We start from the raw sequence: 26,614 nt of genomic DNA, 5'->3' as shown, positions 1-26,614 counted from the left end.
AAGGCTATCCTGAGGCTCGGCGGGCGCTCTAGGCACGGGCTCGCCCGTCGCATCTCGCCCGTCGAATGGCGCGCGCTTGCCCAAGGACGCTTCTAGTTCGCGACAATGGCCCCGTATCTCCCGCTATCTCGCTATTTTGAGCCGCGCGCTATCGACTATGGCTGCCACAAGATGGAAAATGTGGATATGAGAGCGGAACTCGAAGACTGAGAGGCGTATTTCAACTCGTCCTTCCCCCGCCAACTTAGTCTATCTCCAAGTCCAACTCCTATTCCAGCCGTCATCTTGATATTTCTGTCGTTTCGCATTTATTTGTCTATTTCTCGACATCTCTCGCCATCTTTACTTTCTGCTCTGCCCAGATTTTCCTGGAGGCAGAACCGGTTTTTGCTGCAGGTCGTATCTTGAGGCTATTCCGTACCTGGCAGACGTCATCGACATCCAACCATTTCACTCGCATATACAGCCTACGTCCTGCAACTTGTGCGAAGTTGCTTTAATACCCCAATTACTACCGTAATCCCTGTATCAACATCAACAATTACACAATGCGCAACTCGCTTCTTTACGCAGCACTCGCCGCTGCTCCCCTGGCCGCCGCTCAAGCCGGCACCGTCTCTTCCAAGCGTGGACTGGTCTACGTAGCAACGGACGACAACGCCTCGGACGACAAGATCTGGGTAGAGGCGGCGAACGCCGACCAGCTCACGTGGTACTACAACTACGCGGTGCAGCCGACAACATCGTTAAAGGGGACGGACCTGAACTTCGTGCCGATGATGTGGGGCACGTCGGACGAAGACGACGCGAAGCAGAGTACGGCATTCCGGGACGGTGTGCGGGCGCTGGTGCAGAGTGGTGTTAACATCACGCACGTCCTGGGCTTCAACGAGCCCGACGGCAGCACCGACACGGGCGGCAGCAACATCCCCGCGGACCTGGCCGCCAGCACCTGGAAGAGGGAGATCGAGCCGCTGCGCGACGACGGCATCAAGGTCGGTGCCCCGGCCGTCACGGGTAGCCCCACGGGCTTCCAGTGGCTGCAGAATTTCTTCACCGCGTGCGACGGCGGCTGCAACCCGGACTTCATCCCCGTGCATTGGTACGGCAACTGGGAGGGCTTCGCAAGCCATCTGGGCCAAGTAGGGAGCACATACCAAAACATGTCAGAGATATGGGTCACCGAGTTTGCCTATTCGGACGCCGGCTTGACCGACAGCGAGTGGTTCTTCAACACGACGATGGACTATTTGGATACCAAGATGGAGTAGGTTTTTCTGCTCCCTTGTTGCCTTCTTGTTACTAACATGTCTACGTGCAGGAACGTCACGCGTTACTCGTGGTTCGGGTCTTTCCGCAGCTCGGTCAGCAATGTTGGAGAGAACGCGGCCATGCTCAACTCGAAGGGCAAGCTTACGGATCTGGGGGCCTGGTACTTGGGCCAGTCGGCAACGGGCGTGGAGCCAGACAGCGCGGCTGGCAAGCGCGAGGTGTTTGCCGGGTGGACGGTGGTGGTTTGCCTGGCAAGCCTGTACGCTCTGTGGTAATGAGGGATGTAAAGACATGCATGATGTACGGCGCAGTTTCTTGGGATAGATATTGGCGTTTTCTTATTCACGACATGCACATCAACTTTCGTCACAACGTCCAGACTCGACTGGGGCATTCTGCCGGACCTTGGGATGATCGCGGAGATTTCCCTGGGGAAATGCCGGCGCGGCTCCCTGTCCCAGGTTAAGCGTCGGCGCAATATGTCTTGTCGATGAGCGGCATGTTTCTCCGATTGCTGGGCATTGGTTTCCTGCAGGGCTCAACACCATCACCACTGGCGGCTGCAGTGACGTCCTTGGTCGACAGCAAGTCCTTAGGACAGACAGCACGAACTTCCATGGACAGATATGCCTCTCCCAAAGCAGAATTTCGCCGCGGCTGAAGAAAAAAGACTTGGGTGCTGCTGATCTCAAAACCTTGCTCTTGCTTCAAATCGGCCAGCTACACCAATCGGCCGCGTCAGACTCGGGAGCTCCGATCTTGGCCTTTTCTTGGAACGTGGTATGGTTACATCACGTCTGACCATCCCTGAATCGAAGGTTCGAAAGTCCTTCGACGCGAGTCATAGCTGCATCCACTGTCTTCTCTTCACGGCCACCCACCCGCTCAGCGAAGAAGAAGGAGGCACAGAATAAGCAGGGTTCGCCGCCACCCGTCCGCCCGAGCCATCTCTCTTTACACACATGCGCCTCGGCTCATCTCCCGCCGAGCGTGCAGGCCCAAGATGGAGACGAGGCGCGTGGATCCCACCTATCCCCCCATGGGGTTTTACCCCGCGCGCGCCACCCGGAGCCTGCACGTCCCTGGTCCAAAAAGTCTCGGCATGCGTCGTCTCCGCCAGCGGACGGAGCTTACTACTCGTTTGATCTGCTCGTCTACCGGGAAACATGCATTGCGACGACAAATCCCGGGCAACGGAACGCGAGGATGATCTTATTCGAGAGGGCGGTACATGCGTCCCTGGCCGGCGGTGGGGCGAGCGATATGGCAGTGCTTGACGGTCTTGCCAGTGCTTCGAGTCCTCGAGCGGGATGCCTTGCGAAAAAGCTTGGCGACGCCGCCAAGCGAGCGCGAGAGTGGGTTTGGTCTTACGGACGCTGCTGCCCCGCCAGCCGCCATGCATCTGATTGGGGGCTTGTGGAGCGGCTCCCCGGCAGTCTGGCTTTGCAGTGCGGCATTTGAGTATTAAAAGCGCGGGCTCCTTCTCGTCGGCCAGAGACCGCCACCTCGTCGCTCTCCTCGATATCACCATGGGCGCATTTTTCCAGAAGCTCATGGCCAACCGGTCCGGCCTCAAGGCCGGGAACCAGAAGACCAAGGCGTCGGAGCTCACCGTCAGGGAATCGCTGTTGCCGCTGTTCCTCGTCACCATCCTGTACTTCCTCTGGGTACGTGCCCTCCATTTCTCGACCGAATCGCAACCGCTGACTGCTTCCCCAGGGATTTGCCTACGGTCTGCTGGACACGCTAAACAAGCACTTTCAAGTCACCCTCGACATCACGCGTGCCAGGTCTGCCGGTCTGCAGGGCGCATACTTCGGGTACATCTACTCCAGTCCATCTTTTGAAGCCTGCAAACTGACGAGAATCCCAGCGCCTATCCCCTCGCCTCTCTCGGCTTCGCCAACTGGACCCTCCGCCATTATGGTTACAAGGCCACCTTCATGCTGGGCCTGATCCTCTACGGCATTGGCGCGCTGTGCATGTGGCCCGCCGGGCTCAACCGCTCCTTTGGCGGCTTCTGCGGCGCCACGGTCGTCATCGGCTCGGGCCTGGGCTCGCTGGAGACGGCCGCGAACCCCTTCATGGCCGTCGTCGGCCCGCCCAAGTACTCGGAGCTGCGTATCAACCTGGCCCAGGCCGTCCAGGCCGTCGGCACCGTCGTCGGCCCCGTCCTGGGCTCCTACGTCTTCTTCAAAAACACGGGCGACGACGTCGACTCGCTCGAGAGCGTGCAGTGGGTCTACCTTGCCATCGGCATCTTCGTCTTCCTGCTCGCCGGCGTTTTCTTCTTCGTCTACATCCCCGAGGTCACCGATGCCGACATGGCCGCCCAGGTCGAGGACACGCATACGGGCTCCAGCGACAAGCCCTTCCGCAAGCAGTACCGTCTCTTCCACGCCGCCGCCGCCCAGTGGTGCTACACCGGCGCTCAAGGTGCGTCTTGCGAACCTTCTCTCCCAAACCATCTACTGATCCCCTCACAGTCGCCATCGCCACCTACTTCATCAACTACGTCACCGAAAAGCGCGACAACACGGGTGCCGCCGCCGGCGCCAACTTCCTGGCCGGCGCCCAGGGCTGCTTCGCCGTCGGCCGCTTCTCCGGCGCCATCCTCATGCGCTGGGTCAAGCCGCGCTGGGTCTTCCTCGCCTACCTGACGGGCGTCGTCGCCTTCAACGCCGCCTCCATCGACACGGTCGGCAACACGGGCCTGGCCATGCTGATGCTGACCCTCTTCTTCGAGAGCGTCTGCTTCCCCACCATCGTCGCCCTGGGCATCAGGGGCTTGGGCAGGCACACCAAGAGAGGCGCCGGCCTGATCATTGCTGGTGTGAGCGGCGGTGCTGCTGGTGAGTTCTCTCTCTCTCTCTTCATCTTAAACCAACAGAGAGATTTCATTACTGACACAAAAAAAAAAAACAGTCCCCGCCATCATGGGCGCTGTTGCCGATTCACGCGACGACACGGGCTTCGCCATGATCGTCCCCGTCATGTTCTTCGTCCTCTCCTGGTCCTACGCTCTCTGCGTCAACTTCGTCCCGGCCTACCGCGACCCCGCCGACAAGATCGGCGCCAGCAAGATCGGCCTCGAGCCCAAGAAGGACGACGAAGAGGCCGCTGCTGCTGGCTTTGACACTGCTGACGTACTCAAGGCCGATGCCAAGGAAATCGAGGTCGTCGGCGAGGGTTTGTCGGGTAAGGCTTGATGAGGCGCTCGGAGGTTCTTCTGTTAGTTTTTTGCTATACCCCTGATCTGAAGCTCAATGAATGAATATGTGGGATGAACCCATTTTGATCACCATGAACTCCGTGTATATGTCTGTCAATAAATGTCTACCACTCAATACAGTTCGTGAGATGGATAAATTAAGGCTCTTATGCTTGAGATGATTCGTCTGTAGTGATAAACCATTAAACTTAAAATTTATTTGAAGCTTATCGCACTTTAAAAGTATAAAGTTTAGCATAGGTTATGTGAGTTATAGCTACGTATTATGTACAGTATAAGCTAATTTAGGTTTTACCCTCTTCTGCTTTAACGGCGGCGTTTATTTCAGATTGTATACCCACAAATCCAGCCAGATTCTTGCATTGGAGGGGATCTCCGAGTCACATGAACTATGTTTTTGCGTTAGCTAAAGTAAAGACCCAAGAAACCTGATTTTTGGAAACAGCTGGCTGGAAGAATGTGCTTTGCCGTTGGGCAATTGTGGGGGAAAGTAGATGCTAAATACCGCGGGAAACAGCAGCTTCCTTCACAATGCTTACATCTAGGTTGGTTTCGCTGATAACCCTTTCCATCCTGGCTTAAGAGCCTACAGTTAGATTTTCCATGATTGTCATTCCATCGACGCTGCTCTGACAGGACACGGGCTGTCTTGAAATAAGCCCCGCCCCCCAAACAAAAGAAATCCCTCTCTTGATCATGTATATACCCGATACAGAGACAGATAGGCCACCGGCTGCCTTCGGGGGCTTCATTGGCGTCCTCCCCGAGACCAAAGTTGACGGAGGATGACGATAGCTTATTCCAACGCATCCGACAACAGCGTGGCTTCATCCCAATGCTCAACTACTCCAGCTCGCCTCTTCCAAGACCTACATACTCATACCCTTAGGAGCGATGACGAAATCGAAAGGAGCGTTGGATGTCGGGATGTCGTGCTGAGAAATGTTCGCGGCTTGAACTAGAGTCTCTCTGCCTCTATATGAAGAATCCCATTTGCTACCTATTTGACCCCCCTCGATCGTGTCAAATTCATGGCACCCCCAATAATCGGCATTCTTTTGTTGGATTGGTTCACGCCCGTTGTCCTTATTTAGGGCCAGCTTGGTGTGTCACGGGGGGACTGCTTCTCGACAGAGACACTCAAAAGCAAGTAGGCAGAATTTCCTTTGGCAACAGTCCTGTCAGGTTTCATCGCTCAGGTACTTGACTGTCATAGTTGATTAAATTTATATGCTGACTGAATTAAAAGGGCTTCGGTCAAACCTTTGCAAAAGTGTGCAGAGCTGGTTATACGTCTTGTGCAGAGCTGGTTATACGTCTTGTGCATCGTGACTATTAATATTTAGGCAATTACTCGTTTACAAGGAAAGGGCCCTGGTTTGTCTAGTCACTGTTAACGAATAATATTGCACCACCTAGATCAAGTGTATGCAACGGTTTGCTCCTTCAGCCAATGTACGCCATCCGATACGGACTCGCTTTGATTAGACCCAAAGGCAACCGTTTCGTCTCGAGCAGGTATCAAAGTCGTTCAAAAGTCTATTCCATGTCTAAAATAATCGTCCATTTCTCATGAAACGGCGCCAATCGCCCCGTACTCGACAGCTAGAAAAGCGCCCTCATCATTTTATTCCTCAAACCGTCGTGAAACTGCCTTGCCTGTTGTGCGGCGCCTATAAAAACATGAAGCCATAAAGCCGAGAAACAACGAGGTTGCATCTCAATGACGATCGTGTATTTACGGCTTGATGGCCTCAAGCATGGCCTTGGGGTCGCGAATACCGGCGTTGTTGCCCTCTGCGACACGCTTGAGCGTCAGAGCAGCAATGAGCGCGGCACCGACACCGGAACCGTCCTCGGCAGGGACAATCTCGATGGGGTCGCGCTTGCCCTTGGGCCAGTCAAAGATCTCGCGCAGGGCCTGGGCGCCACGAGCCTTGAAGTGCGGGTACTTGTTGAAGACGGAACCGTCAGCGCCGACGTGGCACTCGGTCCAGCCCTTCTTCTTGCAGATGGCGGCGACACCGCAGGCGGAGAGGCGGGCGGCGCGGGTACCAATCAGCTCGGCCAGACGGCGGCAGAGCTCAAGCTCCGGCTTGGAGAGGACGAGGCCCAGCGTGTTCGCGAACAGATCGGCAGTCTCCTGCAAGTTCTCCCAAGGATCCCTGTATCTAGCTTAATATCGTAGCATTTCTGATAAAGCAGGGGAGGGACAATGACTTACTCCTCAATAGTGGCAAGGAACGAGGAATCCATGGTGTAGGGTTTCTTGAGCTTGGTGACATCCTGACCCTCGAACAGGTGGCAGTGAGGGTCCTCGTGCAGGTCGAGGATGACCAAACGGAAGACCTCGCCCAGGTACAGACCGGCAATCATCTTCTCGAACGACTGCTGGCCGGGACGAGGAGACTCCTTGTCGATGATGATGTCATACTTGGTGCGGGGCAGAACGACGTGCTCGTTGTCGAACGCGCCCCACTCGCAGTTGATTCCCATGAGGTCCTTGGGGTTGAGGTCCAAGTGGTCGAGCTTGGGGATGGAGCCGCAGTCCTCCATGTACGCGGCGTTGCAGCCGGTGCCGAAGATGCAGCCAATCTTCATGCGGGGGTCGGTGTAAGCCGAGGCGATGAGGGTACCGGTGGTATCGTTGACGAGCGCGGTAACGTTGATCGGGACGCCCTAGATTGCATCGTCAGCTGTGCTGCCGGGTCGGACGGCCGAGAGGGCAAACATACCCTCTCCTTGAGCGCCGCGGCGAAAGGCGGAACGACGTCCTTGCCCTCGACGCCGTCAATGTCGAAGCCCTTGGTCCAGCGCTGCAGGACACCGTGGTCGATGAAGTCCTGGCTGGCGGGGTAGGAGAAGGTGAAGCCCAGAGGGAGCGACTTGATGTCCTCGCCCTCGTGGTGGTACTCGACGAACTGCTGCAAGCAGTCGGCGATGTAGTCCCACAGCTCCTCGGCGGTGCCGGTCTTCAGCTCCTGAGGCATCCTGTACTTGGACTGGATGATGTCAAACTCTCCCTTCTCCTCGGTCAGGGTGACCTCGCAGACACGAAGGTTGGTGCCGCCCATGTCCAGCGCGAGGTAGGTGCCGGTTTCATCGCCGGTAGGGAAGTTCATGACCCAGGTGGGGATCATGGGGATGCTGCCGCCCTCCTTGGACAGGCCCTTCTCGAGCTCCTTGACGAAGTGGTCGGTGATCTCCTTGAGCTTGGCCTGGGGGACGGTGAACTGCTCCTCCAGGCGCTTCATGGTCTCCAGGAGATCCTTGGGCACATCGGCCATGGAGCCCTTGCGGGACGGCGGCTTCCTGGGACCGAGACCGACCATTGTGGCGGGTTGCTGTTATCGGAGGGGACGGGGTGCGGGGTATGTAGGTCGGGAGAGGCGCAGAAGAGTTGGCTCCCACGCTCCGGTCTCGGACTGTTCGAGGGTTGCGGTGGTGTGGACGAGGAGGCGGGACTTTAAATAGCGCGAGTTAGCAGCGTGATCTCAGAGTTTGCGATGTGTGCGTGAGCTCAGCTGAGCGGGTGCAACTCGCCGAACAGCTTCCGCAACAAGCGATGTCGCAGCAGGAGCGAGCAGCGGGGCTTTTGAAGGGACGGGTGCATGGAGGAGAGGTCGACACTAGTGGACGCAGTCGAGCTGATTAAGTGCTCGAAGCTGCTTCCGTCACCCCGCTGCTGCCCCACGCAGCCATTGGGAGCGGGCGGAGGGGCTCGCCGCGGCCATTGGGCGGGCGGGAGTGGCCGGGATGACCAGGGCGGGCGGGGGGATGCGGGACGAAGGGTACTTACAGAGGCGGGTGGTGTTGGCAGTGGCTGGTGGGCGGAGGATGGACGAGGAAATTTGTCGACGGCGCGTGGAGGAGGGCTGTAGTTATGACGCGCGCTCCCCTGGCAGCCGCGACCTTCACGGCGGAAGAAGGTTCCTGCGACCGGCCGTGGACTTCCTCCCGCTGCGCGAGGCTCCACTCCAACGTCACTCGCACGCTCTTGGCCGGCAACCGGCCGCCGCTCGGTACTGATAGCGGCGGTTTGCTGATGTTGTTCGATCAAGGCGCCCGTAGCACCGCCCGCGCTGTGCAACTCTGATCCTGCACGCTGCATGTTGAGATTGCATTAGATTTGAAGAACATGGGTTCCATTTCCGCCGCTTCCATGCGTGTCAGTTGCATTCGCTCCCAGTAAAATGTTCAAAAAAAGAAAAAAGAAAGAAGAAAAAAGCCACCGGCCATGACGATGCGCCAGAATTTATCGTGTCACGCTTCATCGAGCAGAAAGGGGTGCTAACCGGAAAGCGCACGCAAACACCAGGCAGGTGTACTACCCACCATCGTTTTGGATTGCGAACCGAATCCAGGTAGTGACGCGTACAGAATTCAATGTCATACACTGACAGAAATGGCAAGATGTTGGCAGTTGCAAGCGGCGATCGTGCGCGGGTGGGCAGCTGCCTTTCCTGGAGCCATGCACCACGAGACCACAGCACCCCGCCGAACACCTGGCCAGCTCCAACGAACGACACAGACTCGAGATTCTCACCCGCTGAACGACAGCCAGCCCTTTACAAATCTCCCAGGTCGAGGCGCGGGAGCGAGTTCGAGTGCGGGCGTGCATAGCTCCATGCACTCACACCAATCTGCGATTCCCGCAGGCTTGTCGACTTTCTCCTACACACGCCTCGGCCGAGACGAGTCTCAACGTGCTGCCTGTCTTTCCTGTCGCACCTGCTGCACGTGGTCGTGGTCGTACGAAGAAGTGTGTGTCTCGGCCCGTGGGTCGGCCTCGCAGGCATGCCGATTTCCACCCGGCACCCTGCGAGCACCCATTTACTTGGCCGCAGCATCAGGCAGGCCTGGACCGAAAGGCTTGGCAATGCCTGTAGGCTGCCGCCTGCTCGTCGCTGCAGCATCGTTGGGGCGCAGCCCGAAGCTATCCCGTTGTCCATCTTGCGACATCAACAACCTTGCACCACGCGCCATCACCACAAAGACGCGACTTGCTCCGCTGACGCTCGGCCGCTCGACCATAAGTCCCTAGCTGCTGTTCGCCCACGCGTTGCCGGTCACGCTACACGCCACGCGCACCAGGTCATGGCATACGCCCCGACACTTCTTCAAAAGCCGACTTGATCTTCTCCGCCATGTCTAGCAAACCCAACCTTACGCTGGCGAATGTGCTCGCCATGCCCGTCGCTCAAGCAGAACGCGAACAGGAAAAGCCAGCAACGGTACTTGCCAAAAATCGCTGCTCCATGCTTTTCACGACTACTGATCCCGCCGTTGGCTCGTCTAGTGGTCAGCACGAGCCTTCTACGAAGCTCCCTATGTGCATCGGCGATGTCATTCGCAGCAACCTTGACGTCGAGGATCTACTGAACGTCCGCCTCGTCAACAAGGACATGAAGGCTTGGATTGAGGGTGACGACTTTGAGTTTACGGCCAAAGCCTTCAACACCTTGCACATGAACCGTCGCCTCTGGAACAGCGTCGAAGAGCAGCTAGCCATCAGTGCGCTCCAAAATGTCGCTTGCTTCTGCAACCACTTTTACATTCATTTAGACAACATGCTTGATCCGATGCTCCCGATGGTCCACGAGGGAGTCTCCGTCTTCGACCCCAAGAAGAAATCCATCTGGATGCAAGTCTTCGCTGCTCTCGGATCCATTCTCACGCTCTCAATCTCCGCGCCTGGCCAGCCTGACTGGCATAAGTTTGGCTCAGGAGAGTCGATCCTTGAATCCATCCGCGTCGCTCTGGAGAATAACCTGCCTGCCGGACTGCATGATGTCACGCTGTCTCCGATCAACGCTACCGGTCTGCTGCACTTCCGCTGGCGTGGGGCTGCTTTCAAGGAAACCACCTGGCTAGCTGAGGCATTCTGGCGTAGTCTCACGACCCTCACCCTTGACCTTTACAATCCTCTACCCGATTACAACAGGTGCAACCAGAAGGACTTCATCAAGACTCTACACGACTACCTCGACAGCTTCTCTCGCTCTCTGAAGGTCATCCGCTTCTCTTGGATCGGACCTGCGGGACCCAACCCTCTGCTGCTCGATATCCGCTACGGCGGCCACAACTTCAGCTCTCCGGCGATCGTGTGGACCGCGCTTGTCGAGGCTCACCTCAAGAACGTCTTTGCCCATGATGGAGACCTGGTAGCTCTGAGAAAGGATCGCTGTCCTCGTCTCGAGAACTTCAAGCTGACGGATGAAGAGACGGTGAACAATCATGAGACGGTCGTCTGGGAGGAGGACAAGGAGAGCGATGGCGGACTGGAGCACGTGAACTCCAATGAGATCAGCCCTCTCCCCTTTCCCTTTTCTTTGAAATAGACGCGAGAATGATTACGATACTGCATACGGGATGAATTAATTGGATGCGTTGCCACGAGCACGCCAAAGGGATAGGAATTCAATCATATTAGAGATGTCAAGCATGGCATCGTCATGAGCCCTATTTGAGAAATCGTGAACGACGCTTTGTGGAATGCTATGAAAATCGTGGATCACGAGGCCTTTTCCGAAATGGCTTCGCCGGCGTGTAACGGTTCGATTCCCAGTTTGATTACCAGCACAGCCCGCCCTTTACGCTCTAAGTCTATTTCATTCGCCAAAGCGATTCCGTGGTTGACGTGCGTCATCACGCGTTCGCTGGTGCCCTCCGGTGTTTTAGTGTCCGTGGTCAGGCAAGGACGCTTATCTTCAGGGCTCTGGCACGCTGCTTCCTCCCTCACTTCAGGCATTTTCGCCACATCTGGCCCAGGTGATCGTCAAGCCCCGACAGTCTGGTTGCGCGGAGACCACCGCGGGACGGTCCGTTTCACAGTCGACGACAGCCCTTCTATGGCTGGACCTATATTATTGCTATTGACGAGAACCCGCTTCCAGCTTTCATACCGGTCTCTGACGTGAATTGGTGTGATGAGGTAGTGGAAGCCATGAACATCTCGCTTTGCTCCAGCTATGCATGGCATAAAAAAGCGTGACTGGTTACTGCCCTAACCACATTCAATTCTCATTTCCGTCCTCTTATTGGACGAGGGGTGAGAAGCCTTCTACGATTGCACGAGCGCAACAGTCGTCACAGGCGCAGGCGTGAGTTGTGAATAAAGGCTTTGTCGAAGTCTGAGTGCAACAGTCTAGAGCGCTGGTTATTCCTGGGGCCATTCACATGAAATATTACCTTACACATACGCTTTCCTGGGAAAGTTGCATAAATAATAATTTTATTGCTGCGTCAGTGCCGGCTCCCCTCCCGGGACCCTGTTTGACGCAACTTCGGGTAAGCCGAACCGTCGCCCGCAACACCACAGCCTCAATCCTCCGTTCTCCGACAACCCCTCCATTCCGCATCCTCGCACATCCTCGTTCCCCGCCGAGACCCGAGCTGTAAAGCGAGCATTTCATTGGGAAACTCGATGACGCTTTTGCTTTCTTTCGGTCTTCTCGGTGTATACCAGGATGCCGACGGGCGAGCTGCCCCTCCCCCGCAATGCATATAAGCGTGGCTGACCGACGCCGTCCGGCTCTGACATCTCTGAACTGTTTGCTTGCTTACCTCTCTGCTCGTTTCTACGTCGACCAAGCCACCGCGTGTTTCGCCAATTCTTGGTCTCAGCCTGAGCATCATTCCTACGAGGATCGTGACGAAAAGGATAATAGAAAAACATGGCCGCTCCGGGTGGAAAGTACCTCATTCAGGACAAGTTGAAGACTCCCGCCGCACATCACGAGTCCTTTGCTAAGCTATGGGAGACGAAGTGGAAGAAGCCGGTCAGTTGCACCTCCCATTCCACGGTTGCCACCCTCCAACTAACACACGGCGCAGGCTGAGATGGGCGTGTACCCATTCATGTTCGGCACTGCAAAAGACTTTGAGCCCATAGTTGAAGAGATGACCAAGGTCAGCACCAAACCCTTGCATTAGTTCCCGCCGTATGGTCCCCTAAAATTAGAGTTTGGGAGAGACTAACGAACCCACGCTTCTTTCAGCTGAACATGCGTGAACCATACAATTGGGACGACTACGCCTCCGTCTTCAGGCCCCAGGCCGAGAAGCTGACGCGCATCGCCGAGGAGGCCGAGGCAAAAGGCGAGCGCGAAAAGGCATCCGAGTACTACCTGCGGGCGTCGGCTGTGTGGCGCATCTCGCGCTTCCCTGCGCCGCGGTCCGACAAGCAGCGGTACGCGTGGGAGGAGGGCAAGAAGGTCTGCCTGAAGGGCTTGCAGCTGCGTGAACACCCGGTGCAAGAGGTGCTCATCCCCCACCGGCACGCTGTCAAGGGCGAGGGCAGCCACATTCCCGTCTACCACCTGCTACCCGCCGGCGCGTCCAAGGAGAAGCCGGCACCTGTCGTGGTCATCATCACTGGCTTGGACGGCTACCGTACCGAGCTTGCCGTGTGGATGGAGGGCTGGCGCCAGCAGGGGGTCGGTACCGTCGTCGTCGAGATTCCCGGCACCGCCGATTCGCCCGTCCTCAAGGAGGACCCCGAAGGCCCAGACAGGCAATGGTCGAGCTTGCTAGACTGGCTCGACGAACAGGAGGCCGTGGACCACGACAGGGTCGCCGTCTGGGCCTTTTCCACTGGCGGCTTCTACGCCATCAGGCTAGCGTACACTCACCCTCATCGCGTGGCAGGAATCGTCTCTCTCGGCGGTGGCTGTCACCACATGTTCGACAAGGAGTGGCTGGATGAAGTGAACCATCTCGAATACCCCTTTGAGTAAGCGCATCCCGTTACGGAGAGGAGCACAAGGTGACGACTGACGACCAATAGCGAGGCGAACTCATTGGCTTACAAGTTTGGCTACGGGGATGACGTGGAAAGGTTCAAGAAAGAAGCCCACAAATACTCGCTCTTGAACGACGGAACGCTGGACAAGCCCGACTGCACTCGCATGTTGCTGGTGAACGTAAGACTAACCCGCCGAGTTCTCTGCGACTCTCGACGTCTGACAAAGTGTAGGGTACGCACGACGAAATCTTCCCGATTGACGACTACTATGTCGCTCTCCAGCATGGTCCCCCGAAGGAGGCAAGGTGCGTTTTTTGAGGTGCAGCTAAAACAATCATGCGCTGATCCGCGTGACAGATTCGTTCCGGGCACCAAGCACATGGGCGAACCAGAGTCGTTCTTCATCATCATGAATTGGATTTACAAACTCTTCGGCATCAAAGGCAACGCCGGCCAGCAACTGTCGACGATGCCGTTCAAGCCCAAGTACTGATTGGCGTGGTTCGCATTGGCATCTTCCGTCTGGAAGCGGGGTAAGCGGCGGTGATGGTGAGCTGGCAGCGAAGGAAGCAAGGATGGTGGCGTAGAAGTGGCGTGGACTGGACGGCAGCGATGTCTTTTCGACACGGCATGTTGAGAATATTAGCCTTTTGTTTTCCATCAGGAATCCCTGCACTTCCGGGATCGGTTGGACGAGAAACGCTCAGACCGGACGTGAACCGCTAGAGGTCGGTTATCTTGCTTGTGTTTGTGTTGCAGCATCGACGGCAGCCGAACGGTGCCGGGCGCCTCACCAGCCCCAAAACCTGGGCTGTCAATCCGTCGTAACGGCTCTTGGTACCGGACGGACGACCGAGCGTCTGAACGTGGGCGGTGGGGCGTGAGCTCCACTGGTGCGGCAGCGTTCGCCTCGACGCGTCCGCAAGGCGAGTGCTCCTCGCGATAACCAGGCGGCTGGCGGTGAGCAAGGCGAGTGCGCTTGCAGGCCTGGCGCCCGTTCGGCCTGGACTGGTGGGCTGGTGATCTCCTCGGGCGGCTGCCGTCGTTTTTCGCCTCTGCACATCCGTGGTGCCGGCGGGGCTCAAGGATGATCCTGTGATCACCAGCCGTAGAACCCACCCGTTAGCGCGGCCTTGCAGCCTCAGGAACAGCGCAGCTGTCGAATTTTTTTCACCATGTGAGAACCCTGCGCGACGGCCGAGGGATGCGAATTGGCGGTCAGTCGTGCGCATGAAGTCGTTTCCGGGGTTGCGAGCGGTCGAAATTGCCTCACCTTGGCAGCCTGCAGCGGTTCATGATGCTGCATTGACGTGAGCTGCTGTGGGTCCGTGGCGAACATCACAACATTCCCTTTTAGGCAGCGTCAAAACATGCTGCTCCAGCCTCGTCGTCGTCCGATCGTCGATCGTCCACCGCGGCCCAAACGACGGCCATTTGTGACCTGTGCACGGTGTCTGTATCTTCGAATCGATGCTTTCTGCAATGCGCTGCCCGTCTGCGGCGCAGGTTGAGCTGTCGTTGCGCCTCAGTCTGGCATAGCGCCATGCGCAACCCGCATCCGCATCCTGGCGTCGTCGCAGGTCCCACCTCCGGCCTGCGGGGGAAAGGCGTGATGCTTCCGTCAGAATGCGTCGCTATCTGCAAATAGTCCTATCTGCGAGCCGTCGCCGGCATTCCAAGGAAGCGCGCGCGCAGCACCTCGGCGCCGGTATCCCTGCCATCACGCGGCCAGTCTTCAGGCGCCGTCGGGCACTTTGGTCCTACAGAGGTCCCGCCGGCCACGGCTGTGTTGGTTTGGACGCGCGAGCCTGGAGGAGGTCCTGAGGTCGGGCCAGCGCGCTGCCACGACAAAGATTAGCGCCGCCAATTGTCCCGGTAGGGCTATTTGGCGCTGAAGATCCCACGCCGCAGCTACTGAAACACTGACTTCAAGAATGCTCGATATGCATGGCAAAAAGGAGGGGGTTTCGGAGGTTCCAAAGATCGCGAGGACCCTGGCGCCCCTTGTTTGTGCCTGTTCGACTGCTGCTTGCCGTCCCGACGCAGGCACGCGAGACGTGGTTGGCTGCTGATCGCGCTGCCCTACCCGCCACCTCCAACGTGTGGCTGGTCCTGCGCCACCGCGTAACGCTCAACGCCGCAGTTGACGCACAGCATGGGCCGGGAAATCATTGGTCTGCTGCACGGCGTTGCCAACCGCAACGCGACGTGGGTGCGTGATCGTCGTTCTGTGCCATTGTACCCAAAGGGCCTCAGCGGGGCTCCGTGTGACTTTCAGGCTGGGCGGCCTCGCTCGAGGCAGTCGATTGTGCTCGTCGTGGTCCTATGTTCGTCATTGACCTGTGCTCGTCAATGACATGTGCTCATTGACCGAGCGCTGGAGAGCACGTAGAGCTGGGAGAAACCCCACGTCTGCCAACACATCACCAGCCGCCTGCGCAGCCCCGCTTGCTTACCACTGCAGCGAGGGAGGCCGACTCTATTCCGGGCCGTCGCACAGCAGCGGGATTGGCTGCGCCTATCTGGCGAACGTGGCAGGCCGAGTATGCAGGGCCCAGCTGAGCTTACGTGCCGCAATGGGTTCCCTGCTCATGATTCCGCGGCCAACGCAGCCCAACGTCCAGAAGTTGACGTCTCCAGACATTCGAAAAATGGTGGGATGATCAGCCGCGCGCCGTAGCGGGAGGAGGGCGGGCTGATTGGGCGGCGCAGACATCGCAATGCAGAATTGCATTATGAAGGAGGAGATAATGCCATTATCGGCATGCGAAGAATGCAAGTGCTCGGAACAATGCCCCCTGTTGGACAGGGCGGGCTGGGTACTGCCGCCCGTCAGGCTGCGCGTGCGGCGGCCGGGGCAGGCTGCGAGCCACCTAACGGCTATGGCGCCCGAAGGCGCTGGCTGATGATACAATACCATGAACAATAGGCACCGTGCAGCAATTTGCGGGTGCGCGACGCGTGCTCCGCCGCGCGCGCGGCAGAGGGACCATCCTGGCCGGCGATGAATGATGACGAAGGGGCGGGTGGGCAATGCGCTGGGGAAGCCGGAGGCAGATCTGCCCGAAAGGGAAGGGCGCGATGGTAAACAAACAAAAACACGGAGCTGACCTGGTCGGCGGCGAGCGCGCAAGGCTAGCTGGCTGGCAAGAAGTGGCGGGCAGAGCGGCTGGTGCTGACGCTCGTCCGCAGCACCTGCGCAATCGCTCGACGCAGCCTGCACCTCAGGAGTCGCCGTGTCGCATCGCCAGACGCACTTCCCGCACGGTTCGCCGCTGTCGTCGGCGGAGACTAAAGCGCTCCGTGCGGCAGCGGATCACGAGGAGTCAGGGGGTTGTGGCTTTCGGTCAGGGATCCGGAAGCGAGGACGCTTGCCAGCAAACGACGCGATCCCAAGACACGCGCCGGGCCCGCCGCACTCCCGCCTCTCCCTCACCCTAGCGATCGAGCGCTTGTCGGCCACCACCACCACCGCCTGCGCGCGCGCTCTCAGCTCAGGCGCTCCCGCCCGGACGACTGCTCCACCTCGCCCTGTCCGCATTCTTTGTCCGACGAAACCCGCCGCATCCTCTCTCCGCTCCCCTCCGACGCGCCCGCTGCTCGTCGCGGTCGCACGCTGTGACGCGCCTATTGTTTACTCGGTCGCACCGCATTCCACGCGCTCCGCACGTCACCATCCTCGAGTCGCCGCCCAAAAACACGCCTCGCCCCAGCTGAGGACCCCATCCCCGCCCGATTGACACGCTTCCGCCCGCGTATTCCGGCCCGCGCACGTTGAGCGTTGGATGGCGCTGAGACGGGCGGTGTAGCCAGGTTCGAGCGAAGGGGAAGGAATTCGACTATCGCGCATCCAGAATCGACTCTGTTGAACGTAAACACCACCTACATTCCTAGCCGCAGGCTCGCAAGCGCGCGGCACTCGCCTTAACTGCCTGCCATCGCGATTGCCCCGCCGCCTCCTGGACACACTCATATGCGACATCCATCGCAAAGGCCGCCTGCCACCTAATTTGCGACTCCAGCCCGGGAATCGCCATCTTCAGCGCCTCTGTCAGGAGTTTGACGGCTGTCGTCATCGCGAGGACGCGCGACGCGTATCGGTGGTATCGTCGCGACTGACCGCAGTTCTTCCGCAAGCATGGACTTCGCCTACTCCCCACATCGCGAGGTCGGCGGAACTCTGCACCTCCACTCACCCACCCACCCGCATTCGTACCGCGTCGACGGCTTTCCATCCATCAAGCAGATTAGGCGTTCCCTCTCGCGCTCCCCCTCCAAGGTTTCTCGGTTCACCCTGCACAACAACTCGCCGTCCGGCTCCCCCAAGTCCCCGCTGTCCCCCCTGGCTCTGGCGAGAGTCTGCAGCCCAAAGTCCAAGGACCAACATGTTCAGGAACTTTTCCCGTTCTCCCCTCTGCAGGACACTCCCGCCGCCACTACAACAACAAAGAAGAAGTCCGCCTTCCGCCGCCTTGGGCCCCTCCGCACTTCGCCTCGCAAGCGACCAACGCCGCGCAGAGTCCTCAGCGACACCTTGAACCAGGCCAATAAGTCACCCACGTCGAGACGCCGCAGCACCGCAGAGGAGGACAACATGGACGAGGACACCGAGGACCCCAAGTCCGACACGGAATCCAAGGCGTCGAGCGCCCGCCTCGAGTTCATGGACGACCCGATCAAGTTTGAGTTTGCCAAGCCAAAGGCCGAGGCCAGCGACCCCGTCGCGAGGTGTCTCCAACCAGCAAAGTCGAGCCCGCTGAAGCGGAGCGACGGCATCATGAACCTCGACCAGGCCAGCCTCGGCAGTCCCGTGGCGAAGAGGAGGAGCCTGCACGGCGGACCGTTCGACGACGTGGACAGCTTCTCGCTCTCCGCCCAGGCCGAGGAGCGCGGAAGCAACGACCACCACGACAGGGAAACGACGAACTACTCGTTCACGCCGGCGTCCTCTTCCCCGCTCGGACCGCGGCGCGCCTCCCCGATCAGGAAGCAATCACTCAGACGGTCGACGCTCAACCGGTACAGCACCGCCGGCGGACGTTCGCGCCTCTTCGAGGGACACGAATTTCTATCCGCGAGCCCGGCCGTGCCCAAGTCCAAACCTCGCATTTCCCTGGATAGCGGCGTCGCCATGAGCCCATCGCCGGCCGAATCGCCCTTCCGTAAGAACGCCAAGTTCGGCGCATCCCATCTTCAAAAGCGTTCGGTCTCGGGCCCGGCCATCACCCACCAGCCACATCCTCTGTCAAACGCCCTTACTCCGTCTTCTTCGTGCTCGAGCCTCAGCGACGATGACGCTTCTCCCTCCCATATGCCCCCGCCGGCGCCGGCCCCTCAGCGCCAGACTATCGCTGAAATGTCGAGGCCTCCGATCAGCTTCTCCCGATCTCTTCCCATCGGTGCCGCCCGCCCGGCTGGCCGCGCGGCGTACGCGCCGTCCGACTCCTTTGCTACTCCCGACCACTTCAGAATGGCCAGGCCTCTGCCGTCTGCCTTCATGTCGACCGGCCTCATCTCCAAGAAGAACCGCAACGTGGAGGCACCCGCGGCCGGAGGCGCTGAGAACTACACCATGCCCGACACGCCGTCGAAGAGGGTGTCTTTCCCGCCGCCCCTCGCAAGCTCGACGCCGTTCCAGCGGAGCGCGTTCGGCAAGTCGACCATGTCCCGGCCGGAGTTTGGCACACCGTCCACGCCGGTCAGCTCCCACGCCGTAAAGGCGACGCCCATCTCGTTCGGTCAGAACGTTAGCATTTTCGGCTCCCGGTGCCAGAAGCCCGACCTCGAACGCAGGAGCAGCTTCGTGAGCATCGACGGCGACGACAACCTGCAGTCGCCCTCGGGCACCGGGGATAACGACGAATTCCCTCCCACCCCCACCAAGCAGAACAGCGGCAGGAACTCCAAGAACAACAGCTTGAGGAGCAACCTATTCGGCCGGCGAGCCTCGGTGGGCCCGGACACGTTCGCTCCACCCACCCCCGAAGAGATTCCCTCTCCGAAGTTCTCCAAGAGTAAGTCTTTCCCGCGTGGGTCTGCCGAGGCCGGTGCGGGCACCAAGAAGGGCCTCTTCGAGCGCTCTCCGAACCCGTTCCGGAACTCTCAAGACATCGACGCGTCTTCTCCTTTCGGCAGGCGGACGTCGATCCCATCCTGCACGTCACCGCTCTTGAGCCACTCTCTCAAATCTCTTTCCACTCCATCGCCTGCGGATGGTGCTGAGCAAATGACCTCTTCAGTCGCTCCTACTCCCACCCTTGACCGATCAAAGTCGCCTCACACTCCGCAAGGGAGCTACACCCCGCCGGACGCCAGCCGGCTCTCCATCTCAGGCCAGGCCAATCGCAGAGGCTCGGTTCCGTTCTACGCCAGCATCAACGGCGGGCTGGCCTTCCCTCCGGCCACTCCGACCACATCCAGGGACCAGGTCTTCGTCTTCGGCAACGCTCAGCCCGTGGCGCCGATCACCGGCCTCACCAAGAACGACGTCGACACCAGCCTCACGGCCTGCTTCCAGAACGTTAAGCTCCTTCCGGGTGATGGCGAATTCTCCCAGGTCTTCCTCGTCGACCAGTCCGCGCACGATTCGATGACCCAGTCTCCGTCGTCGAATTCACTCACCAAGCGGTGGGTCGTCAAAAAGTCAAAGAAGCCCTTCACCGGCCCAAGAGACAGGGACCGGAAGATGCTGGAAGTGGAGATCCTCAAGTCCCTGCGCGGTAACGAGCACATCATCGAGTTCACCAACTGCTGGGAGGCGAACCAGCACCTCTACATCCAGACGGAGTACTGCGAAAATGGAAACCTCAAGACTTTCCTGAGCGAGACCGGCGATAAGGCCCGACTAGACGACTTCAGAATCTGGAAGATTTTGCTGGAGCTTTCATCGGTGAGTTCTTAAGTAGGAGCCCTTGCGCCGCGAGAACAGACTATACTGATTTGAATTTTCAGGGCGTCAAGCACATCCACGACTCCGGCTTTATCCACCTCGATCTCAAACCGGCCAACGTCTTCATAGACTGGGAAGGCGTGCTGAAGATTGGCGATTTCGGCCTCGCGAGCACGTGGCCGGCGCCGGACGGCATCGATGGCGAGGGCGATCGCGAGTACATCGGACCCGAGATCCTCCGCGGTCAGTTCGACAAGCCCGCCGACGTCTTCGCGCTTGGCATGATCATGGTTGAGATTGCGGGCAACATCATTCTGCCCGACAACGGTGCTTCGTGGCAGCGTCTCCGGAACGGCGACCTGAGCGATCTTCCCAGCCTCACCTTCAGCTCGGATACCACGCTGGAGCGGGACGAGTCCGGCGACCCCATCCTCGACGAGGAGGTCGTCGTGGCCCCGTCCCACGAGCCTCTCTTCGGCTCTGACCACGACGACGAGACCTCCCAGACGCTTCGCAAACTCTCGCCCAGGAGGTACCTCACCGACACTCTCGTCGAGCCCCCTCAGTTCATGGTGGATCCCGAAGACGAAGGTGCCTTGGACAGGGTCGTCCAATGGATGATTTCTCCCGATCCGCACATGCGCCCGATCATCGATCAGATCTACCACCTTGACGGTGTCCAATGGGTTTACAGGCGCAGGCGCGCCGGTGCCACCATCTACGAAGGCAACTGGGGGCCTGCGGACTATGTTCTCAACCCCGAGCAGGACGTCGACATGATGGACATGAACTGAGCAATCGTACATTTCCAGGGCCAGCGGTGGTGCCTGGATACTACTACTCCCCCCCCCCAGTCTGCACTTGGAAAGGCGTTTTCCGAGGCATATAAAAAAACATGTGGTGTTAAGGTGCACGGGTGAATGGGCGTTTGATTTCTCCACGGGCTTTATGGACGGCGCGACATGTGGCTGCTTGCTCCTGCTTTGCTTTTCTGCTCTTCCGCTTTCGATATCCCATCGTTTTCTGCGACCTGCTGTTTGGACTTAGCGCTTACGAGGCCGCACTCATCGGCCGATACCTCGACGACGACGACAACAACACTGTATACCATTCTTTGCGGATCACCTCTACGACTTTACGACACACGGATGATCCAAACGATTCGATTCGTCACGGCGGGCAAAAACGCATTCGATCACACTACCTCTTTTCTTCTTTTACACATTGTATTACCACACGTTGTCACGGCCAGTCCAGGGTCGACGGTTCTTTGCAGCGGACTCGTCCTTTTGCGCACCGGGGAAAAGAAACGGGCAGTCTTTTCTTTTTACTTATAGCCAAGCGTCCGACGGACGCGCACTTGTAATTGTACACCAACCTCGGGGAAATACCATTTGCGTTGCACGGCCGCGATCCCGCACGGAGGGGTCGACGGCGTGGGGAAGGGTGTCTGTGAAAGTGGCGGGGAGAGGGTTTTTTCCTTTGTTTTTCTCCTTTGTGCCCTTCACGACTGGACGATGCCCGGGGTTGGGTAGATAAGCACTATGCTGTGCAAAAGTTTCTGGGAGACATTTTGGCCGGGGTGCAGGGCAGAGCGGGCACCGGCAAGAGTAGCTAGCGAAATTCAAAAAAGAGATAATCGCAAGAGAGGCGGTGACGGATCCAAGGTGCTGCTGGCGCCGGCGTGGTGAGCTGGCGGCGCGGTCGCACCGTCCGCCGAGACATGTGATGAGACGGTGCGACCGGAAGAGGGCGAGCAGACAGCACGGGCCTGGGGGCGACGATCGGGCGCGCTGCGTTGGGGCTGTCGAGCAAGGCAGCGACGGGGCGTCAGCACCTGAGGTCGAGGCGGCAGCGGGCCTTGGGCTGGGAAGCTGGCAGTTGGCGTAACGTCGTCGCGGGTAGGGCCAGCGCGTCGATGGAAGCGGCATAGCAGGGCGGCCGGAGGGGAGCGCAGCCTGTCAACGCATCGTCATCCAGCCCGTGACCGTTGACGTCCGACGCTCATGCTCCTGCTGCTGCTGCTCATGCCGCGCTGAGCTGCGTGGCCTCTGCATGCTCCGCGAACCGCCGCTTGCCGCGTGCTCTCGGGTGGACTCTGCGAGCGCGACGGCCCTCCAGCTCGCCTAGCGCAGCAATCAATGACAGCGAACTGCCCATTGCTCCACCGCAACCTCAACCGCTCCCGCCCCGACGCCCAGCACCTTGCAATGACCCCACGCACTCCCCGAGCCCACCATGACCGACCACGACGAAGGCTTCCGCTCCGTCACTGGCCTGCCCGAGACCGCAGACCCGGCGTCGGCAGCTGAAGACAGCGCGCCGCCCGCTGCGAACACGCCCGGTGCTACCGGTGCCACAACAAACCCAATCACGCCCGCCCACACCTCGCTGCGCTCGTCCAGTGGCGCCCCCCCACGGCCGACCGCGACGCACTCGCAGACGAACTCGCCCATGTCCTCGCGCGACCCCTCGCCCTCGCGCTCGTCCCAGCCCCACCGCCAGACGCCCGCCATGGCCGGCCCTGCCCGCCGCGTCCAGAGGTCGAGGAAGAACAGCAACCAGGACGGCAGTCCGAACCGTCCCTCCGCCCTCGCCAACCAGACCACCACCGCCCCGTCCGCTGCCGCCATCCAGCGGGCCCTTGCGTCTGCAAACACACCCCAGCTCCAGCCGACCCCGGCGGACTCGACCCGTGTCCCGAGACCGCATAAGTCGAACAACCACGGCGACAGCACACCCCACTGGCCCGTCTCGCCGCGTCTCAAGTCACCTCCCCCCTCCCACAGTCGCTCTCGCCGCAATTCACTACGCTCCCAGCAGCAGCAGCAACAACAGCAACAGCAGCTGCAACCACCTCACCAGGCTCGGCCCCAAAGACCGGACCCGCCCCAGTCAACCCAGTCCGCCCCCAACATCGTCGTCGAGCGCACCGCTACGCCGCCCAGCGCTCCGGCGAAGCAGAAGAATGAGCCGCCGCCTAGCGATTCGGAAGACCAAGACGGCACCAACATGGTCCGGAAGGGCTCCGGAAGGACCGTGAGCGGCGCTCCTCCGGCGCTGGAGACCGTGCAGGAGGCCAGTCTCCCGACATCGCCGGGGTTCGACGTTTTCCAAGCACACAGGTACGTTGGTAATCAAGCTAGAGAGTGTGGTCGGCGCAACGTCGGCGGCTGTCAGGACTATTACATGGGGATATTGGGCGTTTCGCGTTGACGAAGGCTCGAGTCCCCGTGTATGCGTCATGCTGACAAAATGTCGATGCGCCGAACCTCGTTCTACGCTCGGCCACCTCGCCGAAATCCGCTGAAAGCGGTGGACGTCAGCGATGCGGAGTCTAACTATTCCTCGCAGTAACAATCCCGCCAAATCGTCCAGTGACGACACCGTTGTCGCTAACTCAACAGAATCGGTGAAAGAAAATTCAAAAGCTCGGGAAAGTGGAAGCGAGAGCGGGGGGAACAACAGATCCGAAGACCGCGGTAGACGAACGGAACAGAAGAAAGCCAGCAGCGCGCGACCCTCTGCGACGTCGAGAGGCTCGTTCACCGGCCTCGTCCCTGGCAAATCCAGATCCGTCACGGAACCGTCGAAGAACATGACCGTCGAAACCGAAACCGTGCGCTCGGTTCCTCAAGGGGTCATGGGCCAACCGCAAGGCGGTCCTGCGCCAGGCCGCGGAGAGCCCAGCGGCAGCCTCCGGTTGAAGCTGAGCAACGAGACCATCCGACCGAGGAGGGAGAAGAGGAGGACAGTACGGAAAGCGCCGTCGATTACTTCCGGCACGGGTAGGTATCCACCGCAGCTAGTCCGCAATCCATTCAGCCACCATCATGTTCCCGTCGTCGATCCCGTCAGCCCCGTCAGACCAGACCTGCAGGTCCGATCCAACACCATTCCACCACTCAGCACGACAGACTCCAACATCCAGTCCTTCCGCTCTTTGGGCTTCCCGAGCCCTGGCGACCTTTCACAGTTCACCCAAACCCCTTCGACGACTGTCAGCAAACAGATGAGCTCAAAATATACTAACGACTCTCCACGCAAAGCATCTTCAAAAGCAGACATATTCGAAGCCAAGGTGGCGAGTGCCGTTGACGAAGCGAATTCATCCGATTCCGACGAGACGTTTGTGTACGAATCGAACCCGCCCGACACGCAACCCCGAGCGAGCCGACACCATTCTCGCACGCCGAGTGCGACTTCGATGGCGAGCATGGTGGACCACCCCCGTCTCGGTGGCGGCCTTCGATCCATCAACAACGTCCTCGAGGGACACCGCAGCGTCGCGGGCAAGAGAAGTATGAAATTCGCTAACAACCCCTACGGCAATTCGAGCCTCGATGAAGACGTGAGCGAACGCTTCGACGGCACGCTTCGAGGCAACCATTCCCGGCCGAGCGGGAGCCACAGCAATTACCACCACCATATAGGCCGATACGGCCGTAACGCCGCCGTCAACTCCCTGTTCGAGGACGGGCCGGCGCCTCCGGGCTCAAAGTCGAGGAGCGTATCCGGTTACGGTTCTCGACACGGGTCTGCGCCCAGCAGCCCAAAGTTCCCGCACTATAGCTCCCGGACGAGTAACCCTTCGAGCAGGAAGATGGGAGAGCTGTCTGCGTACGACATGGATGGCGAGGGGGCAGATGACGAGAGGACGCCGCTGATGGGGACCGTGCGGACCCGGAGAGCTCCTGCACGAGGGCCGAGGCCGACGAGCGCGAGCTTGCACTATCACGATCACTACGAACGACGCAGGCGAGGCTGTCTTCGAAGATTTGCGGGCTGCTTCGTGCTCACCATCATGGTGCTCCTGCTCGCGTTCGGTGCGGTGGGCTTTTTGTTCGCCACGACAAAGCCGCTCTACAAGGTGGAGGTCGTCGAGATACAAAACGTCCTCGCCAGCGAGCAGGAAATCATGCTGGACCTGCTCGTCGAGGCCGTTAACCCTAACATCGTCGCGGTCAGCATCGGAGAGATGGACGTCAACATCTTCGCGAAGAGCAAGCACGTCGGCACCGAGAAGTTCTGGCGCGACCAGCAGCCTGACGGAGTCGTCGGCCCCCGCGAGCTTGGACGCCGACGTCCTCGGGCGCCCTCGCACGAAGATGACGAGGCGTTCCACACCTTGGATGACGACCCGCACGACCCGGTCGAGGATCCGGAAGGCGATTCGCAGACGATGCTCCTCGGCCGCATATTCCACTTCGATTCGCCGCTGAACTTCGACGGTGACCCTCTCAAGCGCCGCCCTCACTACTCGATCGGCGAGCTGCGTCTACAAAAGCCCGGCAACAAGACCGAGGCCGGTGGAACGGAACGGTGGGAGCGCGTCATTCAATATCCGTTCGAACTGATTGTGCGCGGTATTCTGAGATACCAGCTGCCGCTCAGCAGCAGCACCCACACCGCGCCGATCGGAAGGAGTGTTCTTGTGAATCCGGAAAAGGGCGTTAATGCGGAAGGCGCGATGTGGATAGAGCAAATTCGGAGAAGTCTCGTCGGCGAAGCTGGCGAGGACGAAGAGTAGATTACTACTCTCAAGTAACGAATGTATTCAGCGGGTCTTTTTCTCACGTGGTTCCGACGAGCATTTTCATGTCCTTCGTCATTTGATGCGCATACCCAAGCCCTCCTGAGCGAAAGTGTTTCCTTTCTTCCAAGCAACGGACAATAGATCCCTCTGCTTCTTTTTAATCTTTATTCCTCCTATGGCATCGGCGAGCACATTCCCAGCCTGGAGGTTTCTGTTCTTCTACTGTACGCTATATATGAAGCCATGGCCGATAGGACCTCTCGTGGACAGACTACAAAATAAGCAAGGTTGGCAGTGGAGGGATGTTCCGTTTATCTTCCGATGGCACACGGCATTGCGCTGGTCTTGGAGTCGCTGGATCAGGAGGCTTGTCTTTTTTTTCTCTCTGTAGGAATGGATTGAGGGTGTCTACCCTGCTTCCCGGCCTTGTGTTCCTCCCGAATCCAGAAGGTAGCAGTTACCACTGATCGTCGAGACATTATCGTAGAGGCAAGGCCTGAGAATGGCTGAGCAGCAGCATTCCGATCGACTAAAACAGCACCAGCGGCCCGTATCCCTGGCGGAGACCCTGCTTCGACTCTAAAGGTCTAGTCGATGCCGAGGTACAGCTGCAAAGCGATGGAACTCTACGCCCCTCACGTCCTCGAACTTGACGAGTACCGGTTGCCAAGAAGGTAAAAAGCCGACGCTTTCCCTGCGTGTCTCACCTCTTAACATACACGATGGGCTTGGTTTCAGTGTGGAGGGAGGATATATCGTTACTTTCGCGCACACGCCCTGGATTGCAGTCAAACGTGTGATTCCTGCCACAGCGAGAAGAGAGTGCGTTAGAGTGGCGATTGAGACACCGTATCCACGATTACGGAGCTATTGGAATCCGACGTTGATATCACCTGTCTTAGAGACTCCTCGTCGGCGCATGAACGACTCTTTTCTCAC

General features: G+C 59.0%; 7 protein-coding genes across 7 annotated transcripts; 6 read left to right on the top strand and 1 right to left on the bottom strand.

Annotated features, from left to right (window-relative positions):
- Positions 1–548: 548 nt before the first annotated feature.
- LTHEOB_12073 (Glycoside hydrolase subgroup catalytic core) lies at positions 549–1,547 on the top strand (the record flags this gene model as incomplete). The annotated part of the gene is made up of 2 exons (XM_035508900.1): positions 549–1,267; positions 1,322–1,547. The coding sequence occupies 2 exons, from the start codon at positions 549–551 to the stop codon at positions 1,545–1,547; spliced, it is 945 nt and encodes a 314-aa protein (XP_035365334.1).
- Positions 1,548–2,801: 1,254 nt separating this feature from the next.
- LTHEOB_12072 (L-fucose permease protein) lies at positions 2,802–4,481 on the top strand (the record flags this gene model as incomplete). The annotated part of the gene is made up of 5 exons (XM_035508899.1): positions 2,802–2,939; positions 2,992–3,092; positions 3,146–3,708; positions 3,759–4,124; positions 4,198–4,481. 5 exons carry the CDS (start codon positions 2,802–2,804, stop codon positions 4,479–4,481), a joined length of 1,452 nt encoding a protein of 483 aa, XP_035365333.1.
- A 1,761-nt stretch (positions 4,482–6,242) lies between these two features.
- On the bottom strand, positions 6,243–7,836 carry LTHEOB_12071 (Hexokinase; the record flags this gene model as incomplete). The annotated part of the gene is made up of 3 exons (XM_035508898.1): positions 6,243–6,675; positions 6,729–7,183; positions 7,240–7,836. 3 exons carry the CDS (start codon positions 7,834–7,836, stop codon positions 6,243–6,245), a joined length of 1,485 nt encoding a protein of 494 aa, XP_035365332.1.
- A 1,815-nt stretch (positions 7,837–9,651) lies between these two features.
- Positions 9,652–10,845, top strand: LTHEOB_12070 (uncharacterized protein; the record flags this gene model as incomplete). Its single annotated transcript, XM_035508897.1, has 1 exon — positions 9,652–10,845. The coding sequence occupies one exon, from the start codon at positions 9,652–9,654 to the stop codon at positions 10,843–10,845; it is 1,194 nt and encodes a 397-aa protein (XP_035365331.1).
- A 1,335-nt stretch (positions 10,846–12,180) lies between these two features.
- LTHEOB_12069 (Alpha beta-hydrolase) lies at positions 12,181–13,743 on the top strand (the record flags this gene model as incomplete). The annotated part of the gene is made up of 6 exons (XM_035508895.1): positions 12,181–12,285; positions 12,341–12,415; positions 12,505–13,238; positions 13,293–13,428; positions 13,482–13,555; positions 13,608–13,743. The coding sequence occupies 6 exons, from the start codon at positions 12,181–12,183 to the stop codon at positions 13,741–13,743; spliced, it is 1,260 nt and encodes a 419-aa protein (XP_035365330.1).
- Positions 13,744–17,388: 3,645 nt separating this feature from the next.
- LTHEOB_12068 (Protein kinase) lies at positions 17,389–20,933 on the top strand (the record flags this gene model as incomplete). Its single annotated transcript, XM_035508894.1, has 2 exons — positions 17,389–20,139; positions 20,202–20,933. 2 exons carry the CDS (start codon positions 17,389–17,391, stop codon positions 20,931–20,933), a joined length of 3,483 nt encoding a protein of 1,160 aa, XP_035365329.1.
- A 1,444-nt stretch (positions 20,934–22,377) lies between these two features.
- On the top strand, positions 22,378–25,669 carry LTHEOB_12067 (Phospholipid metabolism enzyme; the record flags this gene model as incomplete). The annotated part of the gene is made up of 2 exons (XM_035508893.1): positions 22,378–23,264; positions 23,494–25,669. 2 exons carry the CDS (start codon positions 22,378–22,380, stop codon positions 25,667–25,669), a joined length of 3,063 nt encoding a protein of 1,020 aa, XP_035365328.1.
- Between the last annotated feature and the right edge of the window lie 945 nt (positions 25,670–26,614).

This window comes from Lasiodiplodia theobromae, assembly GCF_012971845.1.
Source record: "Lasiodiplodia theobromae strain AM2As chromosome Unknown scaffold_57, whole genome shotgun sequence".
NCBI classification, from domain to species: Eukaryota; Fungi; Ascomycota; class Dothideomycetes; order Botryosphaeriales; family Botryosphaeriaceae; genus Lasiodiplodia; species Lasiodiplodia theobromae.
The sequence above is the reverse complement of the archived record's forward strand: the minus strand, read 5'-3'. Positions and strand labels throughout refer to the sequence as shown.